Source organism: Cervus canadensis, chromosome 22 (genome assembly GCF_019320065.1).
Source record: "Cervus canadensis isolate Bull #8, Minnesota chromosome 22, ASM1932006v1, whole genome shotgun sequence".
In the NCBI taxonomy this organism is placed as follows: Eukaryota; Metazoa; Chordata; class Mammalia; order Artiodactyla; family Cervidae; genus Cervus; species Cervus canadensis.
The window spans coordinates 16817079-16833727 of record NC_057407.1 but is presented as its reverse complement, the minus strand read 5'-3'; the positions used below and the strand labels follow the sequence as shown (position 1 = coordinate 16833727).

At 38.1% G+C, this 16649-nt stretch overlaps 2 protein-coding genes across 2 annotated transcripts; both read right to left on the bottom strand.

The window, feature by feature from the left end:
* Positions 1–2375: 2375 nt before the first annotated feature.
* On the bottom strand, positions 2376–2810 carry LOC122424300 (peptidyl-prolyl cis-trans isomerase NIMA-interacting 4-like). Its single transcript, XM_043441942.1, is given in 2 exon segments — positions 2376–2696; positions 2698–2810. Coding segments are annotated over 2 exon segments (396 nt in total). The 5' UTR covers positions 2788–2810; the 3' UTR covers positions 2376–2390.
* A 2459-nt stretch (positions 2811–5269) lies between these two features.
* On the bottom strand, positions 5270–13010 carry PDE12 (phosphodiesterase 12). Its single transcript, XM_043441940.1, has 3 exons — positions 11568–13010; positions 10361–10439; positions 5270–9874 (listed from the first exon to the last, which is right to left on the bottom strand). The coding sequence occupies exons 1-3, from the start codon at positions 12873–12875 to the stop codon at positions 9432–9434; spliced, it is 1830 nt and encodes a 609-aa protein (XP_043297875.1). The 5' UTR covers positions 12876–13010; the 3' UTR covers positions 5270–9431.
* Between the last annotated feature and the right edge of the window lie 3639 nt (positions 13011–16649).

Here is a 16649-nt window from a genome sequence, read left to right as displayed (position 1 = left end):
ACTTGGTAACCCAATGAGTAACTGGGTTTTTTACTATAATTTATATATTTTATAGAGCTTGCATTTGTATGATTATTAATGGCTTAAAGTTATGTATTGGAATCTTATTTTCAAAACCAAATACATGCTTGTAAAATAATGCCTATTTTTGAGTCATTAAAAAAAAAAACTGGACAAAGTGAAAGAAAATTAGAAAAAAGTAGTTGGTGATTGTCAAACGGGTTGCTGGGAGGAAAAATGTATGCTAAACTTGTGTCATTTGTTGTAAGTTTAACTTCTCTAACTTCTTCCTTCTGAATAAGAAAGGTCTTATTTCTTGAATAAAACTTGGACAGGGTAAATAGTGTGAGTGGTTTTATGGGGCTCAACTAGGAGATGCAAAACTACAGTAGGTTCAGTGATGGGATCATAGTTAAATTAACACTTGTATTAATTAAAAACTAAACCAAGTTAAGTCAAGGGTGCTTTAATGAACTCTGAAGACAGAATAAAGAGAATCCATATAATCTTTCGGCATATGGGTGCTTTAATGAACTCTGAAGACAGAATAAAGAGAATCCATATAATCTTTCGGCATATGGCAGCTCTTACTACACCATTGTTGAAAAGGACTGCACTAGGAATCTAAAATTGCCTAGTTTTCACTAAATGGGTTTTATAAAGATTTGTGTGATTGCTTATTCTTACTTATTTTACTTTTTGACTGTGCTGCTTAGCGTGTGGGATCACAGCTCCCTGAATATGAACCTGTACCCCCTGTGTTGGAAGTGTGGACCAACCAAAGTTGGAAGTCCCCTTTTTGCTTTTCAAAGAAAACATTAACTTGCCAACTTCGCATATTTTTACCCTAAGAAATATGTTTTTCTTCAGTCTTGGTGGTAGTTTCTTGGTTTTGTTTTTAAATTGAGTTCTTTTTTTTTTTTTTTTTTCCATTAGAAGTGAGTAAATAATTGGGAAGAAGTGTAAATTGAAAGAATCCCTAAAATGCCTTTCACTGTGCTAACATTTTTTTAAAACAATGCAGGCTTACAAAATCACTTTTCACTGTCGTGGTTTACTGACATCATCAGTACCTATATTCAGTGCTTACTGTTTACATAGATTTTAAACTTAGTGTTAATCAATCAAAAAGAGGTCTTTGTGACCCTCGTCTTATACAGAACAGTTGATTATACCCATAGATTATATTCTATCTAGTAATTGTTAAGTATGTTAACAGAAACAAGAGGAATTGTGGTTCCTTTAAAAGCTGGCTAGCAGCATTAGTTGAGGATAGAACCATTTTCTGTCAGTGATATTCCCCATTGTCTTTTATCTTACCCTATCATTCACTTGCTTTTCTGTGGTGATATTGTTATTTTGTTGCAGATTTATTTCCATGGATTTCCCCCTTTACCTTAGGTAGTCATTGAAAATAATTCAGTGAACATTTTAATTTTCCAGATTATCAGTGTCTCATTTACTGAGACTTCATTTTCTTTAGTGTGTATACAGAATTACTCATATGTAGTAATAATTATTTCCAGATACTTGCTGGGAAGTGATGATCGCACTTTAATTTCTTCACTTCTGATAGGTAATGTGTCCCTCTCAGTCTGGCTAGAAAATTAACAATTTTATTCATGTTTTCAAAGAACCAGCTTTTGGTGTAGTTGGTTTTGTCTGCTGACTTCTTGTTTTTAATGTCACTGGTTTCTGTTTTGTTTTTGGCTGCACCATGTAAGTCATGTGGGATCCTAGGTGTCCAGTCAGAGATGAAGCCATGCCCCTTGCAGAGGAAGCAAGGAGTCCTAACCACTGAATCTCCAGGGAATTCCCTAGCTTTACATTTTTAATCTCATTAAAGTAATTAAATATTTTACTTTAAAGGCTACAGTAATATGAACATTAATAATTGATTAGGACTTAGTGTTAACATTTACCCTGAGAATTATTTAAGCTCAGACATACATTTGATAAATTCCTTCTAGCATATACATTGTGACATTGTATTTAGGTACAGAACTTACTGCTATGGAAAGTTATTTGGCTGCTTTTGTTTCTCACTGTGTTACTCTTGGACAAATATCCCTTTATCTTAGTTATTTCCACAAACTATTTAAAATGTTATATTCTGGTAGTCAGGGATTTCTGTGCTGTGCTCCTGGTATGCTTTTCCTGTTAACAATGGACTGGTGGTGTGGGGCTTAGCACTTCCATCTGCAGGCAGGGAGCTGGCTCTCAGGAACTGACCAAGTACTTTGATGGCAGTATTTCTCTTTAAGCTGAGTTGAGTGCCATTCTACTAACAGGGATATATTAAGCACAGACTGAGCAAGGTTTGCCTTCTTCTGTATAGGCCTTGAGAGGTGAAATATGATTTTTTTTTTTTTTTTGTCTTTCATACAATTTTATTTTCTCCCTTCAACCATTATAATATGATACCCAAATTTTGTCTTTACTGGAGGGTCTGTAAACACAGGCTTATCCAGCACACTTATAGGCAAGGCGAATGCTGCTTCTTGAAATGGTCCTACCATGGACCCTCTGGTCATCCAACCCAAGTCACCCCCTTGCCTGGCTTTATCTTCACTATATTGTGCAGCCACTTCATTGAATTTCATTCCAGACTTTAACTTTTCCATGGCTTCCAAGATTTTTCCATGTTTTTCACACAGAATGTGTCTAACCTTTACTGCATTGCCACCACCTTTGGGGACCCTGAGCCTTCTTCTCAGAACTCTCACTCCCAGAGGCTGCTTTTCCTTTTCCCCCTTTTCCAGAACCGCTTTTTCCTTTCGGCGGCATTTCCAGAATCTGCCGTTGAACTCTCGAAATATGATTTTTTTTAAAGAAGGATGATCAGCAGTAGAAAATCAATTCTTGAAAATGGGCTCCAAAGACAGACAAAATGGCCAGTAAACACATAAAATGATGCTCAACATTATTAGCCATTAGTGCAACACAAATCAAAATCACAGTAACATGCCACTCACTAGGATAGCTGTAATTAAAAGACAGTAAAATACCAGTGATGTGGAAAAATTGAAACCCTCTTGCATTGCTAGTGAAAATACAAAATGCTGCAACTGCTTTGGATAGCAGTCTGACAGTTCTTCAAAATGTTAAAACACTTAATATGATCCAGCAGATCCACTCCTAGATATATGTCCAAGAGAAATGAAAACATGTCCATTCAGAAACTTGAATACAAATGTACAGTATTACTCATAGAAGCCAAGATGTAGAAGCAATCCAACTATCCATCAGCTGATGAATAGATTAAATGTGGTTATGTCCATTCAAAGAATATTATTCCTCATAAAAAGTAGTGAAGTACTGATAAATATTACAATTTGAAAGAACCTTAAAAATAAGTGAAGCCAGTTAAAAAAGACACCTGTTATTTCATCTATGTGGGATGTATAGAATAGGCAAATCCGAAGAGACAGAAAGCTAAGTGCTTGCCAGGACCTGGGATGGGGCTTGGGGAGTGTCTGCTGATGAGTATGGGGTTTCTTTTCGTAGCCAGTCCTTGTCAATTGACTTGACATGCAGTGACAAAAAATTCTTCAAGAGAAAAAGATCAGTTTTGTATTGGAAGAGCAAAGCATTGTGGGATTCTTTAGGATGAAAAAAAGGGACCCAAGCCAGGATGTAAAAAGCCAGATTTCTTTAGGTATGTAATGAAAGGATATGAAAAGGGATAACATAATTATTTACAGTACTTAAAAATTCTACAGGAGAAGGCAATGGCAACCCACTCCAGTACTCTTGCCTGGAGAACCCCATGGACGGAGGAGCCTGCTGGGCTGCAGTCCATGGGGTCGCTAAGAGTCGGACACGACTGAGCGGCTTCACTTTCATGCATCGGAGAAGGAAATGGCAACCCACTCCAGTGTTCTTGCCTGGAGACTCCCAGGGACAGGGGAGCCTGGTGGGCTGCCGTCTATGGGGTCGCACAGAGTCAGACACGACTGAAGCGACTTAGCAGCAGCAGCAGCAGCAGCAGGGGGGCCCTCTTTCTGCCCCCTTCCGATGTCTGTGTCAGAAGCTGTCTCTCTCTCTTTCATACTTTAATAAATCTTTAAAAAAAAAAAAAAGAAAAGAAAAATTCTACAGCTTTAGCATAAATATTCTTTGCCTTAATTATTTAAAACACCACACTTAAAGCTGGTTTTCTTCCAAAAAGTGGGGTTATTTCTAAATGATTTTATCCCTGGATAGATACACTATTTCTTCAAATTACTCTATAAGAAAAATAAAGTTTAAATGCAACATATTATTTTAGAAGTATGTATATTGTTCATTCAGTACAAGAAAGCCAACTAAATCCTATCCAATTCCCTGTTGAACCATGTTCTGTTATAAAAGAATACAAATGAAGTGAAACCAGCAAAAATGCCAACTAGAAATAAGTACCTTAGGGAGATACACAACACTAGTGTAACATCATTAAAGTGAGTTACTGGGCAAAGAATGGATTACATTATATGAAACCTGTGACCTACAATCAACACAAAATGGGCAGAAGATGGAGATTAGTGATTAAGCTTGTTTTCTAGTGAAGTTTCTTAAGCAAACTGAAAATTGTGAGTAAAAGCTTAACACAATGTTAACAGCAATTTTGAATGACCTTGAGTCTTATCATAGAATGAATTCAGCTGGCAGTTGCTGTTGAGGGTGGCATCAGCCAATAAGCTGATTTAGTATTTTTAAGGCCTACATTTTTTAAATTATTATTTATATGTAAAATACTATTTTATCATCTGGCTTCAGTGATTCAATACACTGAAGATGGCCAACTTGCAAAATAGTTTTTTGCATATAATTTTCAGTGTCATATTAGTTCAGTGTTTTATTTTTAATGTGTGTTTAAAGCTTACCTTGAATTTAAGATTTTCTTTTCAAAACTTGAGATTTTTTTTAATAAGCAGAGTTTAGGCTTTTTTTTTTTAATGATTATGTATTATAAACTTGGTAAATTACATTCAGCAATGGCCATCTCAGTTTCTCAGGAACTGATATTTAGACATTTACTATCTACTACTGTGAACCAAAACTGGGGTTTAAAAAGCAGTAGGTAAGAGTGGAGCAAGGCTAAACCGTTTAAAAGACAACATGAGAAAGCAAGTTCATTCTCTGAACTTACTGAAGTAGACTCACATTTTTCAAGTGATTTTTTTTTTTTTTTTGGTTATCTTAGGCTGCTTTTTTCTAATTTATATATATTCCAGACTTTTTTTAAATGTTTTTCCAAATTTCTTCAAAAGAAAGAATGAGATTGATCTTGCTTGCTTGACAAAGTTTTAAAAGTTCAAGATGAGTCCTCTGGGAAAAAATTACAGATTGGGTGATACACTTGTGATTAGTTTATGACTGAAGCAACATCATTAGACTAAACAAGTTAAAAATGGTAGAGATACCAATTCACATCCACTTGCATGACTAAAAAGTGAAATGGGTTGATGAGAATGTGGAGAAACTGAAACTTGTGGATTGCTTGCTGGTGGGAATGTAAAAAACGTTGCAGCTGCTCTGGAAGTCATTTTGGCATTTTCTCAGAAAGTTTCTAAGTAGAACCGCCATATGAACCAGCAATCTACTCGGTAGGAATATAACCAAAAGAACTGAAATAGCTGTTGAAACAAAACTTGTACACAAATGTTTATAAGCCTTATTCACAATAGCCAAAATGTAGAAACAACCAAAATGTCCATTTGTACAGACAAAATATGGTGTACCCATACAATGAAATATTCCACCATACAAAGGAATGAAATGCTGATGCATACAACATGGATGAACACAGGCTAACCGAAAGAAGCCAGACAAAAAGTCATGTAACATATGATTCCATTTATATGAAATATCCAGAATAGGGAAGTCCAGTGAGGCAGGAAGCAGATTAGTATGTGCCAGGGGTTAGAGGGTAAGGATAAATTAATGGGTATGGGATTTCTTTTGGGGGTGATGAAAATGTTTTGAAAGTAGTTAACAGATGGTAGCCACACAACATCGTGAATGTACTCAATACAATGGAATTATATACTTTAAAATGGTTAGTCTTACATGAATTTCACCTCAGTTTAAAGAATGTTCTGGTATTATCATCTCAGAATGTAGTACTGTTATTTTGAAGTTAGTGTCTAAAAAAATCACCCAAGTTAATAATAGCTCTTAAACCTTCAATGTTAAAGCATGTACTTTCTCATAAAGTGGGACAACAGAATTTGAATATTACCAAAATCAGTTAAACCTCTTAATATTGTTTCCCTTTCCAAAATGAAATCTAAATTGCATTTCCATAGTATTATACTGAGCAAAATGTTAAAATTTTTGAAACTTTCCATTTTTTTTCTTTTTATTGCCTGGCTTGCAAGATTTTAGTTCCCTGACCAGGGCTAGAACCCAGGCCCTCAGCAGTGAAAACCCAGAGTCCTAACCACTGGACCACCAGCAAATTCCCACACTTAAAGGTGGGGATTTAAATTTTGTATTACGTTTGGAAAACTAGTTGGCTCTTTTTTAGAGAAAAGATTTTCCCTATTCAGTTGTCATGTGGGTCTTAACAATAAACTAATAGTGCAAACTTCTGTTTTTCATTATATATGGGTTTTGGTTTTGTCTCAGACTAGTTTGTAAGAAATTTCTGCCTGCATTTCATAGCTGGAAAATACGAGATCTAAAGCTATCAGTTTCCCCCAGGGAGATTTCCCCACAGTAGCGTTCTTTGGACTTCTCTAAATTGAGTTCTATTCCTCAGAGATCCACCTTGAGCTGAAACCACATTTTGATGACTCAAAAAAGTCACCAATGAGTAAAACTCTTGAAAATTTTTAACAACTGATTTTAGTTTCTAGAATTTAAAGAACATCACATTATAGTCAGAAATGGTTTGTTTGCTAACAAATTATAAACTACCAGTTTGTATGTCTGAGTGGCAACTGTTTACGAATTCATTTAACAGGAATAATGTATTCTATAGTGTTCTTAAGTATTATAGTTTGTAATCAATAATATAAAATTTCAAAACATTAATTCCTATAGCAAAAACAAGTTCTTGCTAGTACACTGTACCTTGCTGGTTACATAGTACAATCTGATTCACCAGAATCGCTCAACTTTTCATATTTAATTACATGTACTAAAAAACCCAAATGTAATAGAAAAATTCAATCACAGAGATGGCTTTAAACACTTAAAAAATTTCTGAAATAACACTTTATTCTAACTCATATACAAGGACATTTTGGTATGCTATTTATACAGTTTTCTTAGCATTCCCTAACTTTGGGCTTCCCAGGTGGCACAGTGGTAAAGAATCCACCTGCCAATGAAGGAGATGCAGGTTTGATCCCTGGGCCAGGAAGATACCGTGGAAAAGGAAATGGCAATCCAATCCAGTAGTAGTGCCTGGAAAATTCCACGGACAGAGGAGCCTGTCCATGGGGGTCAGAGTGGGACACCACCGTGACAGCACAACTTTGGAGTAACCGTATGAACGTAGCTGTGTACTAGAGACTTGAACAGAGTATATGGCACTTCAAAATAATACTCTATATTCTAATATTCTGAAATGCCTGCATGATCATTGTCTAGTCAGCAAATACCAAATTTGAAGAATCAGGATGTGGATGTTTAATAGTATGTAGAATTTTTGTGACCAGAGTTCAATATAGCTAGCTGTAGTGTTATTAATAATACAGGACTTGTATGTTTCTCTCATGGGCATGAGGACGTCATATTACACTTTATGTTTCTCAGCTTTTTGTTTTCTCAGCTTACTGTCAAAGTCCTGTCAATACGTTTGTTTGAAACGAAAGCAAAACCAAATTTTAAACGGAAAAAAAAATTGCAAAAAAATCAGATTCTGGCTTCAATATATTGTGTATCTGTAAACTGATGTTAAAATGCTTTTAAAATGCTATTTAGGAAGGCACAATTTGGTAGCTTCAATTTCTCATTTATAGCTTTTTCTAAACAAGATCCCCAAAAACTGCCACCTTAACTTTTTGCTTCAAGTACTTTTAAGCACTTCAAGGTTCAATCTGAAGTGCAGGTAAAACCCTCTCATTTTCAAAATTACTAAGAGTAAACAATACACTGGACAGTGAGCAGAATATGAAAATGCAGGCTACTTCATCAAAAGAGGAAAGTTCTTACAGGCTTAGAGATTAAAGAAGGTGGAACAAAGGGCTTCATGACTGGAAAATCAGAGCTCTGGTTGAAGTGAGCTCTAGCTGTCTAAGTTAAACGCAGAAATACAAGATGACATTATGGTTATCCTGAACATGAGGCTGCAGCTAAAGCATTACAAATAAAGTATGGTGATAACTGAGTTAGAAAAACTTAGTTACTAATCAGCTAGACTCTAATCAGTAAAACTATAATTTGTAATTTTCAAGAATTTGGCTTCATATTTTTAAAAAATTTTACAGTATATAAATTACATATACAATGTTTTCCTGTAACTCAAGCTATAATATAATGTTCAAGTCTATAAGTTTATTCCAGAGATGCTCAAAAACCCCATTACTACTCTCCCTTCTCCTATTTAGAAAAACCAAGAATTTCAATAATACTTGCAGCACAGAAATACTCCATGGTTCATCCACTATTTCAAGCCCATATCAGTAGGCAGTTCTTCAAACATAATGCATTGTGCTATTCTCCTAATACCTAATATGATAGGGTCAAATACCCTGTTGATTTATGAACATTTTCCATGGGTAAGAGTGTTACAGACAATACGATCAAGTTGATAATGTTACTGTTCACTTTGAATACTAACTGTGCTTGCATCCTAAAAGTTAAGATAAGCTGCAGTAAGGATGGGACCATAAGTATGTCCATTTATGCCATACACTAAAAACTAAATCCTAAAAATAAGACAGTGAAAATACCTTATGTTAATTGAAAAACAAAAGATGAAAACCAATAGGAATTGGTTATGGTGTACTTTTTTGTTAAAGCTCTGAAGTTGTATGAAATTGCCATCCAAACTGAGGTAGAGATAGGCCCTAATGTTATTCCTTCCTTGTGTTAGAACTTAGTCCTCTCACTTCAACTTGTATGTGCTCTCCCCCTAATTATATATACATCATTTAATCTGAAGTGTGTTATGATAGAAAAATTACAAGATTATTCAGGTATTTTTTTTCTTTACAAAATTCTTAATTAGCAAAAAAAAAAAGTACTTATAAAATGTACACAGTGTTCTTCCTACTAGCCATAAATATTTTTGTTTTTCCTCCAAGTGTAGGAAAAAAGGGTAGAGAAACTATTATGCAAACATTATGATAGTCATGTAATGAAGACACTAGAACATAACTAATAGGATAAGAATATTGTACCTTAGTGTCTAATTTTCCTCTTTGAAAGTTATACATAAACTCTGATTCATATTAAATCTCCTACTAAAGCAGATTTAAATTCTATTAGACACAAATCTATTTCCATTTTAAATCACATACAAGTGCTATGTGATCAGAGGGATGGGAAACACTAGGTAAGGCTTGGTGGGTGGTAACTTCTTCATGACTAGGTAATGGAATCACCTGTTCAACCTCTAAAGCATTTAAGTCAATGAAAATATAATCCAGACATCCATGAAAGCCACCAACATAATTTGTGTAAGCAGGTTCACCACAAGCACTTTTCAGTTTGAAGAAATGGCTAAGAGACATGTTGCATCGTTCCTCTTCCCCATTGGAAGTCCAGTCTTCATGATCCTCTGCAATGCTGCCATTGATGACAAAGTGATACATTCCTGTTGATGGGGTACTATTAAAGTCCCCACAAAATATAACTGGTATGCCAGGATACAGATCACAAGAGACATGTCTAATGTGAGCCAAGGCTACTGCCATTTGAATGAGACGAATGTACCCACCTAGGAATATAAAAAACATTAATGTTAACCTGCCTTTAAAAAAAATTAAAACCCCACAAATATCTGGGTAACATTCAGGATATTTATTTGTATGTCTGGGGAGGAACTGGAGGAAGGTGGTTAAATGTAAAATTTCAAGTTTCAAGATTAATGATATTGGGTAATTAATACACAACATGATGGCTATAGTTAATACCACTGTATGGTATATTTGAAAGCTACTAAGGGAGTAAATCCCGGAAGTTCTCATCACAAGGAAAAACAACTTTTTTGGGGTGTTTATATGAGATTATGGATGTTAACTTATTGTGATAATCATTTTGCAATACACATAAGTCATTATGCCATATACCTGAAATTGTACAGCACTGTGTGTAAACTATATTTTGACAAAACAAAGAAAAAAAAGATGTATTTGTGTAAAACAGCTTTTACCAACTTTAAGTTATCATGTTCAAGCCACTTGTGAAAATCAACAAAACCTACCTTTGGGGTGCCAGTAGAGATGGGTATTAGCAACACATATCTTTCTAGAAGAGTCTGTTGTAGACTGAAGAACAGAAACCTAAGATAAACAGAAAATGCTGACTTCAGTTTCTGTTTCCTGTTCTGAAATTTTTTTTTTTTTAATCTAAGACTATATGATGAACTGACATTTTATTCCAAATCCTTCCCTGCTGATGAAGTATGATCGAAATTATGAAACTTAACTTTAAAATTTTGGAATATACATGAATGGGATTCATATTTTTATATATTGATATTATATAATATTATAATATTTTAATAACAACCCAGCATATAGAGGTAGCATGAATACAGTTCAGATGGTAACCCTAAGGTTGGAGACGATGTTTTTAAGTGGTAAGTGTAGGCATAGGAGTCAGGCAGAAGTAGCTTTGAATACCCACTGTACCATTTATAGCAGTGTGACCTGGAAAGTGACATTTCTTTTTCCTAAACCAGCTTCATCATGAGTGAAAAAGAAGCAATATCACCCACTTCAAAGAGAACACTTCATTGTGTGAATTCAGTTAAATGAGCTTACTCAGAGGTGCATGGTACACAGTAGGTGCTCAAAAAATGGAAGCTACTCTTCTTAATATGAACAAAACCAGTTACCTAAAAAATGGACAGAGTTGTAGAGTAACATCTATAAAACGGGAACAGCACGATTACTATGAGCCAAAATTAAAAGCTAATATTTATGGAGCTCTTCGTAAAAGATGCTGGAGACTTAAATTTAAAGTTCTTCAAAATGTGTCACCACAGTGTTTGGTAAGTAATAAGAAAATGCTGCTGCTGCTAAGTCGCTTCAGTCGTGTCCGACTGTGCGACCCCATAGACGGCAGCCTACCAGGCTCCTCCGTCTCTGGGATTCTCCAGGCAAGAACACTGGAGTGGGTTACCATTGCCTTCTCCAATAAGAAAATATTAGCTACCAAATTGTCTTATTTAGCTAGATACAAGAAATCGTAAGCACGTCTTTTTTCCAGGTAACCTGAAGTGTGCAGGGCGCATTTCAAGTACTCAGTATTTGCTCAATGAATGAATGAAGGCTAAATGACGTGCTTAAGATTCAAGAGCAAACACTTTTCAGTAGTCTGGTCTAGTTTCATCTCTATTATAAGCACCCCCACCCCGGCACCCCTTCCAGAACGAGTATGTACAGAGACTGGCGGAGTCACTTTACCTGAACGACAGAAGACCTCTGGAGCACCCTTTCTTGCGCTGCTGGATACAAAGCTAGTTTCTCCAGCAGTTCTTTGTGAAGTGGGTCGGACTGCAGGGCTTCATGGAAAGCAATGTCATGCTGGCTAAGGAGGCTGAACTTGGACTTTCGGTAGAAAGTAGCCAGGCCTTCATGCTGCTTGATTCGGAACACGCCCTCCAGCCCAAAGGCCTCGAGGGCCGGCACCAAGCTGTCTGTAAACACGCAGCGGTCAACTTCCTGCAAACAGATGAGGTCGGCGTTGTAGCCCGTGAGCTCCTTTTGGATAAGATTCTGGCGGTAGTCGAGTTCCAGAGCGTAAGGGGCACAGTATGGGTACAGGACCGTCCGCGAGAACTCAGTCTGGGCGTATGTGTCAGCCAGAATGTTGTAGGAGACTGTGCGGATGAGAGCGTCGTCCGTCACCTTCTTTGTGTAGAGATGCCGGTGGTCAAAGGTGCAGGTGCCGGGCCCAGCCTCCACTGGACACACACTTTCCAACTCCCGGCTTGGCCCGAAGCGCTGCCCATTGCCCGGAGTGCAATGAAGCTTGAGCCGTAACCCGATGTCGGCATTAGACGGGGTGTAGACGCGCTCGTCTACACCCGTCTCGGTCCAACCAGGAGAGAGCGAAGAGGGAGACGATGACGAGGGGCCTCCGCCCTCAGGCTCCGCCGCTCTGGGTTTGGTTTCCTTGTACCAGCGAAAGAGGGAGCCGGTGGGATCCCCAAATTCGACGCCGAGCTTGGGGCATACCGGGAAGCCGGCCATGATGTAGCGCGGCAACTGTAGCTCGGTGAAGGTGGGTGGGTTGCGCTCCACCTTGTACTTGACATCACCAATCTGCAGCACCGCACCGTCCTGCCAGGCGTCCACATTGAGCACGTCTTCAGCTACTGCCTCCTCCCGGTAGTACAGCTTCACCACGGGCTCGCAGGCTGCAGCCGGCTCAGGCCCAGGCCCAGCACAGGCCACGCCACTGCTTGCGTTTGCCCGGTTCTTCCTGATCTTCTTGGCGGCGGCTGCCTTAGCGTGGCCTTTAAGGGCATTGGTAGCAATCCGGCTGAGAGCCCGACCCAGCGGCTCGCTCTGGTCGCGCTGCATGTTCTTGTGGCTGCCGTCGGCCAGCGCGAATGACAGGCTTAGCTTAGGCTCGGAAGGCACACAGCGCACCACAGCGCGCTCCATCGCGCCCACCGAGGTCTCAGACGCCGCCTCGGTCCGACTGCGCCGCTCCACCGCCGTGCGGACCCCACGAAGCGCGGCGCGGACGCCTGGGAGCCTCCACATGAACCTGGCGGCCCAGCGGCTGTCAAGACCTGCGGCTAAGCAACCGCCAAGTGTCAAGTAAAGACGGAGAAGCCGCAGCCACCGGTTCCGGGATCCATTCAGTGCCTCAACTTCCGGCCAGCGAAGAGAAGGCCCACTGAGCTCCCGCCACGCACTTTCGCCAGGGCAGCTCACCTGCTCCTTTTCTCCACAGCCACGCTTTTTTCGAATCCATCTGGCTTAATTTTATCTTTAACTAGAGTCATAAGGATGGAAAAAAAGAAGAAAATATAGAGGTTCCAGAAGGAAATATTAGACTCCACGATTTTATCGAAAGTGCAGTTGGCAGGCAGAAGAGAAGGCGCGCTCAAACCGGAAGTGGTGGGGGTGATGTCACGGGTTTCGCTTCCCGGGAGGAGATAGGCGTGGTCCCTGGGTTTTAACCGCTTGTCTTCTGGTGCTCTCTGGTGCTGCCTTGTGCTAGGGCGTAGGGAACTCTACCCATTGCCAGCGTGTGTTCAGGTGTGGAAAGTGTTGCTTAGTTCTCAGCAACATTCCCAACGTTGCTCACTCTCTTCTGAGGTGTGGTGGCTTCGCCTCTGACCGAGCCAGCGCCGACGCGCGAAGCAGAGCTTTTGTGGTAGTAACTACGAACGATACATAATAGCTCCCAATTAGGGAGCAGTGACTGTGCTGAAAAACATACAGATAGGAAGTCCAAAGAGATTAAGTTACATGCTCAAGGCCAAAGAGGCGTTGTTGAATGAATGACAGGAGACAGAATAGCCAGTGAGTAAAAGGAAATGAGAAATATGCAGTTTCTTTGAAAACCACATGAAAAAAGTATTTCAAGGGACAAATTTTGTGTTAAGTATAATTAAGTGATGAACTGAAGGGGGGGGGGGGGGGAAAAACCCCTCATGATTCAAAGAAGAAATTGAGAGTTCTCTCGTCACGGCAAAGGATTTGTTTGCATCCACTTTCCCGTCTCCTACCACTAGAATGTTTATTGAGTGTCTAATAATAAGCCATACTCTTTTTCCCCTGGCTTACAGTGAGGAAAATAAGCCTTTTTTCTAAAAGAAGTATGAATTTTGCAGTAGTTTGAAATTTATATTCTGGTCCTCCCCTCTCCCAAGGCAGCAAGCATTTGCCAAGGTGACTGGATACCTGATGGTATGTAATGTGGAGCTACACTGAAAGGATAAAAGTCATTACATTATATCAGCTGACTACCTGAAGAAAGTCTCAGTACTCCAGTTCGTAGCACCCACATTAGCAAATACAAACTTCGAACTGGCATTGTTATTCATGCAACTTTGCAGAACTCAGTCAACCTTAAAGAAAGACATTTAAAGAATATCAAGTCTATTTAAAGAAAGATAAGAGCCCTGTTAGAAAATGTGGGAATTCCCTGACAGTCCAGTGGTTAGGAGTCCACGCTTTAACTGCTGAAAGTGAAGTCGCTCAGTCCTTTCCGACTTTTTGCGACCTCATGGGCTGTAGCCTACCAGGCTCCTCCGTCCATGGGATTTTCCATGCAAGAATACTGGAGTGGGTTGCCATTTCCTTCTCCAGGAGATCTTCCCGACCCAGGGATTGAACCCGCATTGTAAGCAGACGCTTTACCGTCTGAGCCACCAGGGAAGTCCTTAAGGGCTGAGGGCCTGAATTCAATCCCTGATGAAGGAACTAAGGTCTTGCTAGCTGTGAGGTGCGCCAAAAACAACAACAAAAATAACCCCGAAACAAAAACCCTATTTGAAAATGTGACTTTCCTTAGAGTAATCTGATCTATTTTAACTCTGTAGCAGAGTCTTAATCCCAGTTTGAGACAGATATTTTGAAGTGTCATACTTTCAGGGTTTTTTTTGTTTGTTTTTTGAGTTAAAAAACATTTTTCATAGAGTAAAAACATATCCGCAGTGAAAAATGGTAATATTCCCACTCTGACTCCTATACATATGCAAACATTTATGAATTTATAGCCTTTCCCCCAATTTTTTTACACAAAAGGAATGTAGTGTACCCATCGTTCAGTATCTTCGCTTTTCATTATCTGCTGTTATTTCTTTCAAGAGAAAGTTTCTGCAAGTTTCCTGTAAGTGTCTCGAATTCACATAGAAAGTTTAATTTGAACTCAAAAGACTTAAAAGTAATAAGTGGTGTGTTTGAAGCTAAATTTTTATGAGGCTAAATAGTAGCGTAGTTATAATTACATAATTGAAATTTGAGATGGGAAGACTGAACCAGTATGTTTTCCCTGATACCAAAAAAGTGTAAAAAATAACATTTTATTCATACATTCTCAATTCATACCAAGAAACATACCAAGCTAACTTTTACTAATCAAAAGCTATGGTTGATGGAATTATTTTTGTTACTTATAAATATATCTGCAGAGATTAGCATGTGAAGACAGTTTCTTGTCATTACCTTCAGTTAATAAATTGGCATAAATCATTAATATATTTCTATTTTTTAGAAACTTAAGGTCAACATGAAACTGTAGTTTTGAGTGATAGCACTCAGAAATTTTGAGTAGTACTTGGTGATAATCACTACATGATAATCTATTTTCTTATATATTCAAAATTTAATAGTTTCTATTTGCTTTCTAATGGGTCAATTTCTACTTGTTTCTTTTAAAATTTTTTTGAGTTTTGAGATATAATTGATATATAAGATGGTATTAGTCCAAGATGTACAACATAATGATTTGACATATGTGTATATTGCCAAATGATTACCACAGTAAGTTTAATTAACATTCATTACCTCAGTAGTTACAACTTTTTCTTGTAACGAGAATTTTTAAGGTCTATCCTTTTATAATTTTCACATATTCTGTAGTCACCATGCTGTACAGTTCATTCCATCCCAGAACTTGCTTATCTTACAACTGGAACTTTTTACCTTTTTGATCACCTTCACCCATTTTCTTCACCCATCCCCCTCCATCTGTTCTCTGTATCTGTGAATCAAATTTTTTTAGAGCCCACATATAATTGAAGTCATATAGTATTTGTCTTTGTTTGACTTATTTCACTCAGCATAATGCCCTCGAAGTCTATCCTTTGTTGTCACAATGGCAGGATTTCCTTTTTTATGGTTGAAAAATAATATTATATTATATATCTGTTAAATATATCTATACATCCATATCATATCTATATATCTGGCATTTCCTTTACCCACTCATCCATTGATGGACACTTAACATTTAGGTTGTTTCCATGTGTTGGCTATTGTAAATAATGCTGCGGGCATATATGCTAAGTTGATTCAAGTCATGTCCAACTCTTTTCGACTCTGTGGACTGTAGCTTGCCAGACTCCTCTGTCCATGGGAATTCCCCAGGCAAGAATACTGGAGCGGGTTGCCACACTCTCCTCCAGAGGATCTTCCTGACCTAGGGATTGACCTAGGGTCTCTCATGTCTCCTGCATTGGCAGGTGGGTTCTTTACTACTAGCGCCACCTGGTAAGCCCAAATAATGCTGCACTAGACACTAAACATGCAGATACCTTTTTAGGATCTTGATTTTGTTTCCTTTGTGGGTATATATACCTGGAAGTAGAATGCTGAATCGGTAGTTCTTTTAATTTTTGGAGTAACTTTTATTTCTGTACTGTTTTCCAGAGTGGCTGTATCACTTTACATTCCCACCAACAATGCTATTTTTTAAAAATATTTAGTGTAACTTATAATGATTATATTATATATTAATAATACTATACAGCATAGTATGTATAATACATAATACAGTTGTATCTTTTTTCATTTTTAAAATTG